This window comes from Ranitomeya imitator, chromosome 1 (genome assembly GCF_032444005.1).
Source record: "Ranitomeya imitator isolate aRanImi1 chromosome 1, aRanImi1.pri, whole genome shotgun sequence".
NCBI classification, from domain to species: Eukaryota; Metazoa; Chordata; class Amphibia; order Anura; family Dendrobatidae; genus Ranitomeya; species Ranitomeya imitator.
The window spans coordinates 196082635-196097350 of NC_091282.1; the positions used below are offsets into that span (position 1 = coordinate 196082635).

A 14716-nucleotide genomic window follows, 5' to 3' on the forward strand; every position below is an offset into this window, starting at 1 on the left:
AACACCTAGCAAAAACATTGTTAAAATGACTATTTGTGTTTTAAGTAAGTGTTAAAGCATAATGTAAATGCATAACTCAGCTGGATGAAAACCATTTGATGGATAACCCTGCAGGGATTCCGAGACATTTCCATAATGAGAACATACTGCACAAGATAAAACCCCTCTTCATAAATGCGCATTAAATAACTGTGTCCCCCATTTTGAAAGGTGTTTTGTTATCCCTTTGATGGCACAGACAGAATGGGAAGGCATCCTATGGGGAGTGACATACATATTACACCCTATGTCTCTTTTTTTAGTTTTGATGCTGAATGGCTCAAAACCTCGGTGTCATTTGTTGCACAACATAGAATATAGGACTTAATATAATAAGTATGTTATATTTCCTAAACCCCTGTAAAAGCTGTACAGGGATGTAATGCAATTTATTCACAGATGTTATGTTTAAAAAGAGCCTGACATATGATACAGACATCTGAAATACGTGGTCCAATTCACAGGCAGCATGAATCAGACACTGGCTGGGAGAACTCCGCCAGGTATTTCTGACTCAACCTATTAGTAGCCGCAGGGAACTGAGCCGCGCGGCAGACTAGTCACGACAGGCAGATCCACAGTGGCTTCTCTTTGCCCACTGACAGTGACTGACCGGTCTCTACCTATACATGCATGTAAGCAGAGACCTGCCAGTCAATGTCAGTGGGATGGGAACAGTTGCTGTTGACCCACCTGTCCGACTAGTTTGATCGCGGCTCGGTATTTGGCGGCTATTAAAAGTACGTTTTTACATACCTGACTGAGATTGCACAGCCAGTGACTGATACGTGTTGCCCATTAATTTGGCAGCACGTATCAAATGTTAGGTTCACTTTGAACATAATCAGGATTATGTAGATTATCAAAATTATTTTTAATGAATTTATGAAAAAAGGACATTTCCTATTGCACTCGTCATACTGATTTCCAGAGAGTAGTCATAGTTAAGACTAAAAACTCTTTATAAAGCGGTAATGCACAAGGCCTGTAGGGGAAGGTGGGTGAGGAGAAGGGGGCAGGCCTAGTTCTTAGGGGTCATGTGGTGTCTCAGTCATACAATATTCGGTGAAAACCACCAAATTCCATATGGAATTAGCAAAGAAGACTGTACATATACCATAATATGATAATAGAAGCACATAACAGTGCAGTATATCCCATACTATACAGAGTGGTAATATGGCCAAGAACCTTGATGAAAGAAAAGAAGCTTTATGGTAAGAAGAACAACTTTTAACTAGAATTGAACATTAAATATTCTTCATGGCATTGAACAGAATCTCACTCTCTGAAAGAGTTAGATAGTATTGCCACATGAATATTACTCACTTTGCTGAAGTAAATTTCTTCTGAGTGCGACGTGTCCAGGTCTATTGTGTAGATGTGGTCCCTGGAAAGGAAGGAACATTTTTAATATGATACCAAATATACTTTGCTAAGACAAATATTGATATTCATTGTAGGATACTAAAATTATGACCAGTCATAGAAGCTGAATGGTATTGTGATGTATAATACGCAGTTTGTAAAATTAACTTCTGATAGATTGCTTAAACATTATGGAGAGTGGAAGAACTTGCAGCTTATAGATCCCTCCCAAAAACCTCCCAAATGTAAAATCAGCAACTAGGCCCCCAATGATGAAAGATCTTTAAATGAAACCTGTGATGTCCCAAAATGCTGTTAACCTGCAGTCATGGGGTTATTCTACAGGTTAATAGCATTCTAAAGCCATGCGGCCGCCACACTGAAAGCCCTTCTATTGGGAGGAAATTAACTGTATTCCTTCCAACATCCTCTTGCTTTCAGTTAGAAAGGCGTAACTTCAGTCACCGCGAAGTGAACAGTGAGCGTTGGTTGGAACCATGCCCTGGCACTGACTGACAGCTGACTCCATACTGATACACTGCTGAGCTGGCTGTCAGTCAGTGCCTGGGCGTGTTTACAGCAACCGATCACTATGTACGGAGTAGTGACTAAAGCTGCGCCTCTATGACTGAAATCTGGAAGCTTCCGGAAAGAATACAATTCATTTGCTCACACCAGCTAGGCTTTCAGCACTTCAGAAAGCTAATAACCTTCAGATTAATAATGTTTTTTGACATGACAGGTCCTCTTAAATAGCACTGGTCATCTCATACGAGTTCCAGGGACCGGGTGTAGCTGGAAATCGGGCTCCCACTATAGTTACACTTCTGATAATAGGGACTGAACTCGAATGGGCAAAATAAAATCTAATGAAAAATCAAACTAATAAAAATAAATTGTATAGCAGGAAATATCCACAACCAAATGTCACTTTTTCAGCATTTGAAGAGCATTGCTGAGGATATTGCAAGGATCAACTATGCTCACAAGCTTTTCCAAATAGAACCACACCAGGGACTGTTCATGTAGTGGACATTCTGGCATTATTAAAAAGAATTCTATTCTTAGGCTCATATACACGTATGGACACCAGCAGTTAACTAGTCTGGTCCAATCCTGCAGAAGAGCAGAAAATGGCCATTCTGGCTATGACAAAAGGTGTCATAACACACAGCAAATCACAGCCAGCTGAGTATACTGCTGCATCGCCAGAGACTGGTCAGAGTGCCCATCGTGACCCCTGTGCACTGCCAAAAGTGGCAATAATGGTAACATTAATATCAGAACTGGACTATGGACATGGCAGTATTATAAGCTAATACTGTTTTTACACCTAATGACTGGAGTCACAAAAAAAATGCTAATCAGCTGCTTGTTTGCTGAACAGCCGCCAATTAATTGCCTGTTTACACAGGCAGACCATGCTTCCCCTGTTCATTGAATTTGCTGAAGTAGGTCTGTCTGTGCATATAGGCTGCTTAGCAGTGCGAGTCTTGCTTACGAAGGACGATGTGCTGCCGAGAGCGATGATCTTTTGTGCTGCATAAAAGATCATTTCACCCGATGAACTATTGTGAGTGCTAATTCATAGGGTGATTGGCTTCTCATTTATATTTAAGGATAATCATAGAATGAGAACTTCTTGGGAGTGCTCATTCACAATAATCTTTTGGTCTAAATGCACCGGAGGGAATATTCTGCTTGGGGTTCCTAGCATTCATGTGGAGGTTATTTTGATATCCATACCCCGCCTAAACATTGTTGCAGTCCAGCCTGACATGACGATGGTATTCCCTAACACTAGTGGCATCTTCCAGTGCCTGACACACTATCATGCTACTCATACTAATCCGAATATATTTTTGCAATTTTAGTGCTGCCTTAGCTTTGAACTTCCTCAGATCTCAATCTGGTCGAGCACCTGTTGACATGAAAGATCTGCTGCTAATTCCTTGGTGCCAGATCCCACAGGATCCATTAGAGATCTTTTGCCATCCGAGTAACATAACTAAGCTATATAACGGGACTCAAAGTTGCATAACCACAAATCTAAAATGATACGTATAAATATAATAAGTGGAAAATGTGCAGTTTTAAAGAATATATTTTAATATTTTAATCAAAATTGAAATAATATTTTATACCATTCCTAGAGTGGTATCCTGCAGTTTGGTGATTTAGCCCTAGATCTGATGAAACATTTGGCCACGCATGTCCTCTTGTATCTAGAATGGTCATTAGTAGAGTGTTTGATCTAAGCCTGAACAAATATTCACTTGGAACCATTTTTTTCAACTTTTACTTAATAATCTTGATTTAATAAGGCAGTAGTATCGCCCCACTGAGATCAATGAAAAGATGCTATTAAGTTCAAACATGCAGGCGATTCATTTATCTATGAATCCCCAAATAAAGACGAAATGGTCTTCCTTGACAAGCCGGTACTTCCGTACACTTCTCGGTTTGTACATGAGGTCATAGTAACTTTTCCTGTAAGGGTATGGACAGATTGCAAAACTGGCATTAAACAGGTTAATAGGGAGCATCTGGGAGCAGAGCTATTAAACCATTTACATATAAACCACGTGCCAAATAACTAGAAATGAGTTGAGGATTTCCAACAACTACTTAAGGCTTGTGGCTAAATTCTTTTGTAATTAGGTTCTGCTGTCTGCCAAATGTTGCAATATAGGGTGTTCTGGATTTACTAAAGAAAAGAACTTCTGTTTGCTTCCTAGGAGCTGGACGCTGCACTTTATCATGCAGTTCACTTTAATGGCTAAAGCACAGTCTGGGTCATTAGAAGAATAACATTAGCTTTCAACTTAATTTGCTGTGCCCATTTTGTTCTTCTGCAGAGAAATGCTGCAACCCAACAGACAAAATAATCAGGTTGATCGGTTTTAGCTAAAGTTAGTATTAGCAGACACCCCCCATGTTGTCTGGGCTGCGCCTTTTCCAGTGTTAATTTACGGTTTTCTTTTTTGTTTTTGCATTGTGCTTGATTGAACCCCGTTAGAAATCAGTCACAAAGCAGCAATATAGGTCTATTCACATGGATACCTAAAAATTGCCAAGGAATCCTCATTAATATGGCTGCATTGAGAAGGCCTGAAAACCCTTCTGCTTGGCTTGCTCTCTCACATGTTGCTAAGTTCAGTCTATGACATAAGCAGTCTTGTTTCAATGAAACCTAATAGCAGTATAATTGCACTTCCCACCTCTGTTTGCTAACACGGTGCAAAGTCTCCATTCCTAATGCAACCCAACTGCTTTACTAACTAGAGTCTTTTCCGTTCTACACAAAAAAGACTTTGTTTTGCCCAAACACTAAGTTCCATAAATTGTACGTAATAAACCAGCTTTTAATTCCGCTACTTTAGCACAAACAGAAACCAAAAATCTCCTCACACCTCGGTTCAGCATTGCCAAATTTAGTTACCATGACATAGACTCGCTCCGGCAGACTATTCCGCAGTGCTACTGGCTGTTTGTGACCCATGACCACCAATATAATGTATGTCTACACGAGTTGTGTCGCAACAGCTGCCGAATGAACTACTCTGGATTCCTGAAGGGTGTGAAACTTCTGACAAGTGCCCCTGTGCACAGTGGGAAACCTTTCCGGCCTTTGGGCTAGGTGGGTGCTCAACATGTCAGTGCAATGTCTTTTGTTTTCACCCATTTATAGCAGGCACATATTTAAATAAAGTAATAGATTTATAAAATTACACGTGAGGTCCTGACCTCATCATTTTACATGAATTTTATCTGTGTATTTATTTATTTTATTCACATATACAGTACAGACCAAAATTATGGACACACCTTCTAATTTAAAGATTTTTCTGTAGTTTCATGACTATGAAAATTGTAAATTCACACTAAAGGCATCAAAACTATGAATTAACCAATGTGGAATTATATACTTAACAAAAAAGTGTGAAACAACTGAAATTATGTCTTATATTCTAGGTTCTTCAAAGTAGCCACCTTTTGCTTTGATAACTGCTTTGCGCATTCGTCGCATTCTTGATGAGCTTCAAGAGGTAGTCAGCGGGAATGGTTTTCACTTCACAGGTGTGCCCTGTCAGGTTTAATAAGTGGGATTTCTTGCCTTATAAATAGGGTTGGGATCATCAGTTGTGTTGTGCAGGAGTCTGGTGGATACACAGCTGATGGTCCTACTGAGTAGACTGTTAGAATTTGTATTATGTAAAGAAAAACGAGTGGCCATCATTACTTTAAGAAATGAAGGTCAGTCAGTCCGAAAAATTGGGAAAACTTTGAAAGTGTCCCCAAGTGCAGGGGCAAAACCCATCAAGTGCTACAAAGAAACTGGCTCACATGAGGACCCCCCCAGGAAAGGAAGACCAAGAGTCACCTCTGCTTCTGAAGATAAGTTTATCTGAGTCACCAGCCTCAGAAATTGCAGGTTAACAGCAGCTCAGATTAGAGACCAAGTCAAAGCCACACAGAGTTCTAGCAGCAGACACATCTCTACAACAACTGTTAAAAGGAGACTTTGTGCAGCAGGCCTTCATGGTAAAATAGCTGCTAGGAAACCACTGCTAAGGACAGACAACAAGCAGAAGAGACTTGTTTGGCCTAAAGAACACAAGGAATGGACATTAGACCAGTGGAAATCTGTGCTTTGGCCTGATGAGTCTAAATTTGAGATCTTTGGTTCCAACCACCGTGTCTTTGTGCATCGCAGAAAAGGTGAACGGATGGACTCTACATGCCTGGTTCCCACCGTGAAGCATGGAGGAGGAGGTGTGATGGTGTGGGGGTGCTTTGCTGGTGACACTGTTGGGGAATTATTCAAAATTGAAGGCATACTGAACCAGCATGGTTACCACACATCTTGCAGCAGCATGCTATTCCATCCGGTATGCGTTTAGTTGGACCATCATTTATTTTTCAACAGGACAATGACACCAAACACACCTCCAGGCTGTGTAAGGGCTATTTGACCAAGAAAGAGAGTGATAGGGTGCTACGCCAGATGACCTGACCTCCACAGTCACCTGACCTGAACCCAATCGAGATGGTTTGGGGTGAGCTGGACCGCAGAGTGAAGGCAAAAGAGCCAACAAGTGCTAAGCATCTCAGGGAACTCCTTCAAGATTGTTGGAAGACCATTCCCAGTGACTACACCTTGAAGCTCATCAAGAGAATGCCAAGAGTGTGCAAAGCAGTCATCAAAGCAAAAGGTGGCTTCTTTGAAGAACCTAGAATATAAGACATAATTTCAGTTGTTTCACACTTTTTCACTTTGTTGTTAAGTATATAATTCCACATGTGATAATTCATAGTTTTGATGCCTTTAGTGTAAATGTACAATTTTCATAGTCATGAAAATACAGAAAAATCTTTAAATGAGAAGGTGTGTGTTAGGGGTCGAGTTCCCGCCTCTGCACAGGGGGAATCTCGGACCATCTCCACTGCGGTCTCCCATTCTTCTCCTGCCGCAGTGGAGCCTGCTCAGCGGAGACGTCAGTCCCAGCGTCTCGCTCAGTCTGACTCTGTACAAAGAGTTACTGCTGCTTTTCCTGCTTCTGCCATTGAAGTCAGTGTTGGGCAGTGGCGAGCAGACGCTTCTCATACTAAGTCCGTCTTTTCTCGCTCTGAGCATGCCCAGAGTAAGATCTCTCAGTGGAGATCGAGGGTCACATGTTCAGATACTGCAGCTAAGTCCATTGATCCTTCTAGGAAGGTCCTGTAGGTGCTCAGGCTCTGTAGCAGCCTCTCATTGGTCCTTCTTGGAAGGTCCTGTACTTGCTGCAGCTATTTAAGGCTCTCATGACCGCATGGCCATGAGCTAGTATTTAATCAGTTATGTGCATGTGCCAGTGTGGTCACATTTATGTGTGTTCAGGGACTCGGCTGAAATAAGCCCCTAGAATTCCGGCTCCTCCGGTGAGGAGATTGTATGTCTGTTTTGCCATACACTGGCTTCAGCTCGGCAGTTGCTGGATACTCCTGTGAAGTCAATAGGGTTCTGCATTTCTTAGTTGCCAAGGTCTCAGCTGCTGACTCGGGGCATCCTCTGGCACGGGCTTAAAAGCCACCGAGGGTCAGAGTAAGATCTAGCACAGCGTCTCTGTGAAGTAACAGAGTGCGTTTCTAACGCCATATAGGTCCGCCATTTGCCAGCAGCAGGTCTTCTCCTGCACGGTGGACCCTGGGCTGCTAACGCACCAAATAACATCTCTCAAATTAACTCGGTGCGTTCCGCCAGCTTTAACAGTGTGTCCAAACTTTTGGTCTGTACTGTATAGCGCCACTAATTCCACATACATTATCATCGCTGTCCCCATTGTGGCTCACAATCTAGATTTCCTATCAGTATGTGTTTTTGGAATGTGGGAGGAAACTGGAGAACCAAGAGGAAACCTACCCAAACACGGGGAGAACATACAAACTCCTTGCAGATGTTGTCCGAAAAGTCCATTAAAATAGCTAACCAATAAAGTTGCACTCTATAGCGCTATAGCATGTGAACATGAAATATATGAAATGTGAATTGCCAAGTCATTGCTTGCTGGGCATGCATGAATTGGCTAAATTATGTGCCAAGTATCTTAATTTTTTCCTATTATGTAGAGCAGTAATGCAATTCAAATGTCATATTTCATGTTCAAATGTTATAGCATTATAGAGTGCAACTTTATTTATTTTTTATGTATAGAGATGGCTACCTTTAGTATGCACCTGTACGCACCAGTTTTCTGTTTGGAAGTGACGATCAGTCTTTTGTTATTTAGTCCTTTTAAATACCTAGTCACTTTTTTCCCTACCCATTAAAAATGTAAAGATTTCATGAGAATGAAGAAACTTGTATGGATTATGTTGACTGTAATTATCATTTTAACTTTTACAGTGAATGCAGCTGTTGTCTTAATCTCAGAATTATGGGCTGTAGACATGGATGGATTACAATCATGATGGTTTCCCAATGTGTCCATAAAAATTATTGTTTGTCTGTGATTTTTTTTAATAAGCCATCCAGAAAAAATAAAAGTCAAGTTGGCATCCCTGGTTGTTCCCGTCAAAATCGGAGGGTTTGGTCGACATTAATGTGTATGGCCACCTTGAGATAGTATACAATTTGTACCCAATTAAATTATAATGTAGAAGTTACTATAGATGTTAAAGTTCCAATCACTCCAGGAAAGTTAGTTGGTTAGACAAGTCTGGAAGGAGAGACATATTAAGATATATGCACGTCAACAAGGAAAGCAGCATTGAAATCTTGTTAGGGTAAATCGCTGGACACCTTAAGACAGTGTTCCCCAAGTTCGGTCCTCAAGAGCCACCAACGGGTCATGTTTTCAGGATTTCCTTAGTAATGCCCAGGTGAGAACTCCATAATCTAGACAGGCTTCAATTCCATCACCTGGGCCATACTAAGGAAATCCTAAAAACACGACCTGCCTTAAGAGATGCAAAATATTGGAAATGTATTAACATTATTTTCATGCTCAAAGTAACATTGAAGCCTTAAAGCTAACATGAATTTCTCCATTATTATTTTATCTTTCACTTGAGTGAAGATTGTCTTCAGAAAAAAAAAACAATAAATGAATGCATGGCCATGATTGACATGAACATTCGGCTGGTAAATAATCTTCTATAAATTACATTCAAAGGACGATAATTAGAACAAACCCATATCTCTGCATTTATTCCAGTCTGCTAACACAAGGCGGGCGAATCTTATCGCCTCTATTGTCTGCTATGGTAATTACCCAGGTTCTTTTAACTGGTACAGTATTCTGCAATAGAAGTAGTAAGAGCAGGGAGATGAAACCGTTCACCGTGATAATGAGAAGAATATCACGCCAGTCAAAGGTCTAAGGCTCACAGTAATTAAAAGGAGGTAGATACTTCAGCATAGATGTCACAGTGACGGGGATGATCTGTGCACATCTCTCACACCTTGTAATGGAAAATAAAAAAAAGTTGTCAAAAGTAAAGGCCCGCAATAGTCAAATCAAAAGCTCTCTCTGCGTTACCCATGTCTGCAGTAGTATAATGAGGAATCCTAAGCCTCACGAGGTCTATAGGTTCTCATCCACTCATTCCTGAACAAACAATGGCCATTCTGTAATAACCAATGGGATTTTATTTCTTGCAATAACAAGTCATTAGGCATCAACACAAGCGAGTGAATGAAAAGAAGTAGCAGGAAATTGTAGACTGTTTTCTCCTATGTATATGAATCCTCCAGCAGGAACACAGCATGGCTATTGTATAAGCAGTATTCCACACCGTACACTTTTAAGAACGTTTTAAAACAATACATTCAATGCCAACTGTGTAATAAAATAGATATTAAAGGGAACCTGTCACACTGAACATATAGTCTAATCTATGGGCAGCAGATTATAGAGCAGAAGGAACTGAATACAATGATATATCGGATCGTGGGAAAAGATTCAGTAGCACTTGTGATTTATTATTTTAAATTTTTCTCCCTTTTTGGGCTTGAGTCCTAATTAGTAATTGACAAAAATTTAATTACTGCCCCCGACTAAGCCCATACCAAAAGCGCGTCAGAGCGGTGGACGTACACACAGAGAGGGACACATAGCTACATGGGTGACCATTATATTTCATGTGAACTGCTGCTGATTGCTTTTTTTGCCTATCGGGATCACTATTTCCTAGTGCTACTATCAACTTTATGTAGTATAGATTATTTATGCTTAAATTAAGGTTACAATTGTGAACATATCCCATATGGTCTCTATATACATTCATATATTACCTGATCAACTTTGTCAGCAGTCTTTAATGTATAGTCACCGTTGCACATTTACGTTACTCCATCATAGGTGTGGACACAACCACAACATGTTTATATGGCGCCCAAACTCTAAATGCTGACAATACAATCAGGTACATACCTAGCTATAGCATTTGTTACCATCCACCTCTCATGTCTCCCCTTTTCCTCATAGTCTGTAAGCTTGCGAGCAGGGCCCTCATTCCTCTTGGTATCTATTTTGAACTGTATTTCTGTTATGCTGCAATGTCTATTGTCTGTACAGGTCCCCTCTATAATTTGTAAAGCGCTGCGGAATATGTTGGTGCTATATAAATAAAAATTATTATTATTATTATTATAGCTGCGGCATAATCAGAAGATCATAGTTACCTATATGCACACACACAGGACCAGCATGGAACCCCTACGCGCGTTTCGATATGTTCTTCTTCCGGGGGCGTGTGGTAAGGAGGGGAATGAGGGTCTATTTAAACAACAATCCAGCCAATCATCGATATGCCAGCATTACCGCATGTGTATAGAGGGATTACACGCTCTACACCCGGAGCACCAGACCGGAGGTGACGTGGTGGTTCAGTGCCATATTGCCTAGCAACCCTAACGCTTCCAGACTGGACAAGCCGCCTCATAAATAATCAACAGATTAGGACACACCTATCTTGTGTAGTGCGCAGCTGCAAGGGATGAAGAGAAGCAGAAAAGTCTTTCAGTGCGTTATAACCCAGCAGCCCAGACGCTTCGGGTAAACCGAACTGCTTCGTATTTCCTCGACTCTGCCCGAGCGCCGCCCATAACAATCTAGCATGCCAAGACACGCCTATCCTGTAAATTGCACAGCTGCAGGAATAAATAAGAACAGCGACGCCATAAATACAGCTTTGCCTGGTGACCAAGACGCTCCTGGTAAGCCGAGCTACCTCGTATATATACAAATCACTTTACTCCTACTCCCAGAATAAACAGAGATTGTAATACCAATTAGGCTAGGGTCACACCATCTTTTACCTGAGAGAATCGGGCCGATTATGTTAATTACACTCTGATCATGGTGTGCTCTGATTTTCTTAGTTAAGGAAAAGATGGAAAAAAAATTCTCCATCTTCTCCATTCTGTCAGTCCATGATCAAATAATCAAATTTATCTTGAGCATGTTGAAACTTTTCCTTCAGAGACTCTGTTCAAGGAAAATAAATTGAACATGTGCACGGCCCCATAGTATAACATTGGTAATGTGATCTGATATTTTGTCGGATAACACTTGCACAACATCTTATACTAAATCTTTTCCCACAAACCTGCGGCCTATATCGATTTGGCCTGCTCCTCCTGCTCTATTACATAATGCCCACATATAGCACAGAATTTCCAATCCTATGTAATTTCGATTTTGGTGTTCATTGACTAGGACGGTACCAATTCTATTACATTGTCTAGATCAGCAGATAGTAGTAGTATATACTTGAATTGGCTTGGCTAGCGATATCTAATAAAGGGTTTACTAACCTAGCAGCTATGTACAGCGTCCGATTCATTATCATGATCTGTTGGATGTCCATTTTGTGTCTCTGTGTGTTGTTTCTTCCTGGTTTGTGCCCCACAAATACCGGATACTGTTTAGTAACTGTAAGAAGAAAAAATGGAGAAAAAGAATGTCTTAGCAATGATGCAAATACTCTTTGAACGTTCCAGCACAGTGGTCACATAACCTACCCTTCTCTATACGAAGCAAACCATTTTTCATGATGTCCTTTACAGTGCTAACAATTGAGAGGTGACACATTGGAAATTCAAGAAACTGAACTCAACAATATATCAAAAGGTTACAGCTCTCAAGTAGTAATTCACACTGGATTTTGTAAAAATATAAGGAGCTTAAGAGTTTCATGGATCAGCTTTCTTTGAAAACCCTTTTAACCCACAACAATCATTTAAGATTTATGAGTAGAAACTTAAAACTAATAATTTAATAAATTGCATATGCTGAAATATTCCATTTCCCAGAACTGTGCTGTCCTCTTACAGTCATTTTAATAAATATAGATCATTATCATTTAAATATAGGCTGGAATATGGTATTTTCGAAATAGTTTTGCACATTCTTCAGCGGAGTTCATTTTCATATTTTCATTTCAAACTTTTCATAAATGGACAATAGAGCATCACATTGCTCAAATTTAGTGATGAGTGAATATACTCATTACTCAAGATTTCTCGAGCACGCTCGGGGGTCCTCCGAGTATTTTCTAGAGCTCGGAGATTTAGTTTTTCTTGCCGCAGCTGAATGATTTACATCTGATAGCCAGCATAAGTATATGTGGAGGTTGCCTGATTGTTAGGGAATCCCCACATGTACTTATGCTGGCTAACAGATGTAAATAATTCAGCTGCGGCAATAAAAACAATCTCCGAGCCCTAAAAATACTCGGAGGACACCCGAGCGTGCTCGGGAAATCTTGAGTAACGAGTATATTCGCTCATCACTACTCAAATTACAACACAATAATGAATATGTTTATTGTTAAAATATATTTAAAAAAATTCAGATTTCATATTACACAATCTCAATACACAAAAGAGGAAAATGTATCAATAATGCCCATTTTTATACAAAATATTGTGACTTTACTGTTTTATTCTGTGTTGACACTTTCAAAACAGGGTGCAATCTGTGTGATTTGCTAAAGAAGCCCTCCCATGTATATATTTTTTTCATTAAAAAGGTGTATAGTATATGTATGTAATGCAGTGTGAGTGTGTTAATATACTCACCTACCGCCGCCCTCTCCGGTGTCTAACTAACTACCGTTAGTGGGAAACTGAGGTGGTGTCAAATGTTGAAAATTAATTGTAGACAGAAGAAAAGAAAGATGCACCAAATTCATCAAACATCATGCAACACTTTAAATGGGAATCTGTCAGCAGATTTTTGATACCTCACCTGAAAGTAGCTTAATTTTAGGGGCAGAGACCCTGAATCCAACAATGCATCACTTACTTTACTGGGTGTGGTGCTTCTGACATATTCAGAGTTTTTAAATTTAGCATTGTAGCAGAGCTGAGAAAGTTAACCCCACCCACACCACATCCAACCCCGCCCACACCAGACTCTGTATGTAAGTTGTCTTTAGACAGTGAGCTGCTTATTACAGGAGGGAACAAAGTAGAACTACCATGTGCCAGCTGCTGTAGTCCCTACATTGATAATCACCAGATGATAAAACCTTCAGTGCAGAACAACAGCCTATAGCCGGACATGTGGCACATTGTTGAATTCAGTGTTTTAACCCCTACCTCATGCAATCCTCAGATTACATAGCAAAGACCTTCTAACAGTTTCCCTTTAAGAAATTTGGTGCAAATAACAGCAATGCAGCCACAAGCAAAATGGGCTCAAAAATTCCTCTTATGATTATTTCTCACTATGTTTTTACAGACACAAATTGTTTTCCTTGACAATAGCAGCACACATAATTTCTGTATTTTTCTGATTCTTTTTCTAAGCAGACATGCCTAAGGCTCCTTTCACATTGTGTTTTTGCCCATGTTCATTGGTCCCATTGGAGCTTGCGTCTAAACCTCCCACAAAAACACAATTTGCGCAAAGGCGCCGATGGGGCCATAGGCTATAATGATGCCAACAGAATCAATGTGCGCTCTGCCATACATAATTGTGAGATGTATATGCCTACTGGACGCGGATACTCAGACATAGTAGACTGCGTCTGGGCGTCTGCTTCCAGTGTGCCCGAAATGATGCACGTCAGAGCATAAGTTGACTCTGTAGTCACCATTTAAGTCTATGGCCCCATCGGCACATATGGCCAAATCCCATTTTGTATGGAGTATGGATGCAACTTGGGCAAAACTGCAATGTGAAAGGAGCTTAAGTCTGTAAATCAGTTATCTATTAATAAAAAAAGAGCAACTTATTTAAATAGGGTTTAAATAGAAGGAACCAAACATACAAAAAGGTAATTTTTACTGAACAATATCAGATCTATTTGTTTCTATCATTTTGTATTCTCCTATAGCTAGAAAAATTACAAACTTGATCACCACCTACTACTTGGTACAATCCTTTAAAATGTCAAATCTAAAGGTACCGTCACATTAAGCGGCGCTGCAGCGATCCAGACAACGATCCCGATCGCTGCAGCGTCGCTGTTTGGTCGCTGGAGAGCTGTCACACAGACCGCTCTCCAGCGACCAACGATGCCGGTCCCCTGGTAACCAGGGTAAACATCGGGTTACTAAGCGCAGGGCCGTGCTTAGTAACCCGATGTTTACCCTGGTTACCAGCGTAAACTTAAAAAAAAAAAAACACTACATACTTACCTTCCGCTGTCTGTCGTCCGGCGCTGTGCTTTCCTGCACTGACTGTGAGCGCCAGCCGTAAAGCACAGCGGTGACGCCACCGCTGTGCTCTGCTTTCCGGCTGGCCGGCGCTCACAGTGCAGAGAAGCACAGCGCCGGAGGACAGACAGCGGAAGGTAAGTATGTAGTGTTTTTTTT

The 14716-nt window shown here is 40.7% G+C and overlaps 1 protein-coding gene across 5 annotated transcripts in view; it reads right to left on the reverse strand.

Annotated features, from left to right (window-relative positions):
- Positions 1 to 14716, reverse strand: part of SEMA6A (semaphorin 6A) — a 339475-nt gene that overhangs the window by 224614 nt on the left and 100145 nt on the right. For all 5 annotated transcript variants that reach the window (XM_069753296.1, XM_069753304.1, XM_069753286.1 and 2 more), the window contains exons 3-4: positions 11708 to 11825; positions 1369 to 1429 (exon numbers count right to left, since the gene is read on the reverse strand). In XM_069753296.1, the coding sequence (XP_069609397.1) occupies positions 1369 to 1429; positions 11708 to 11825 (179 nt within the window). The remainder of the gene's footprint in view (positions 1 to 1368; positions 1430 to 11707; positions 11826 to 14716) is intronic.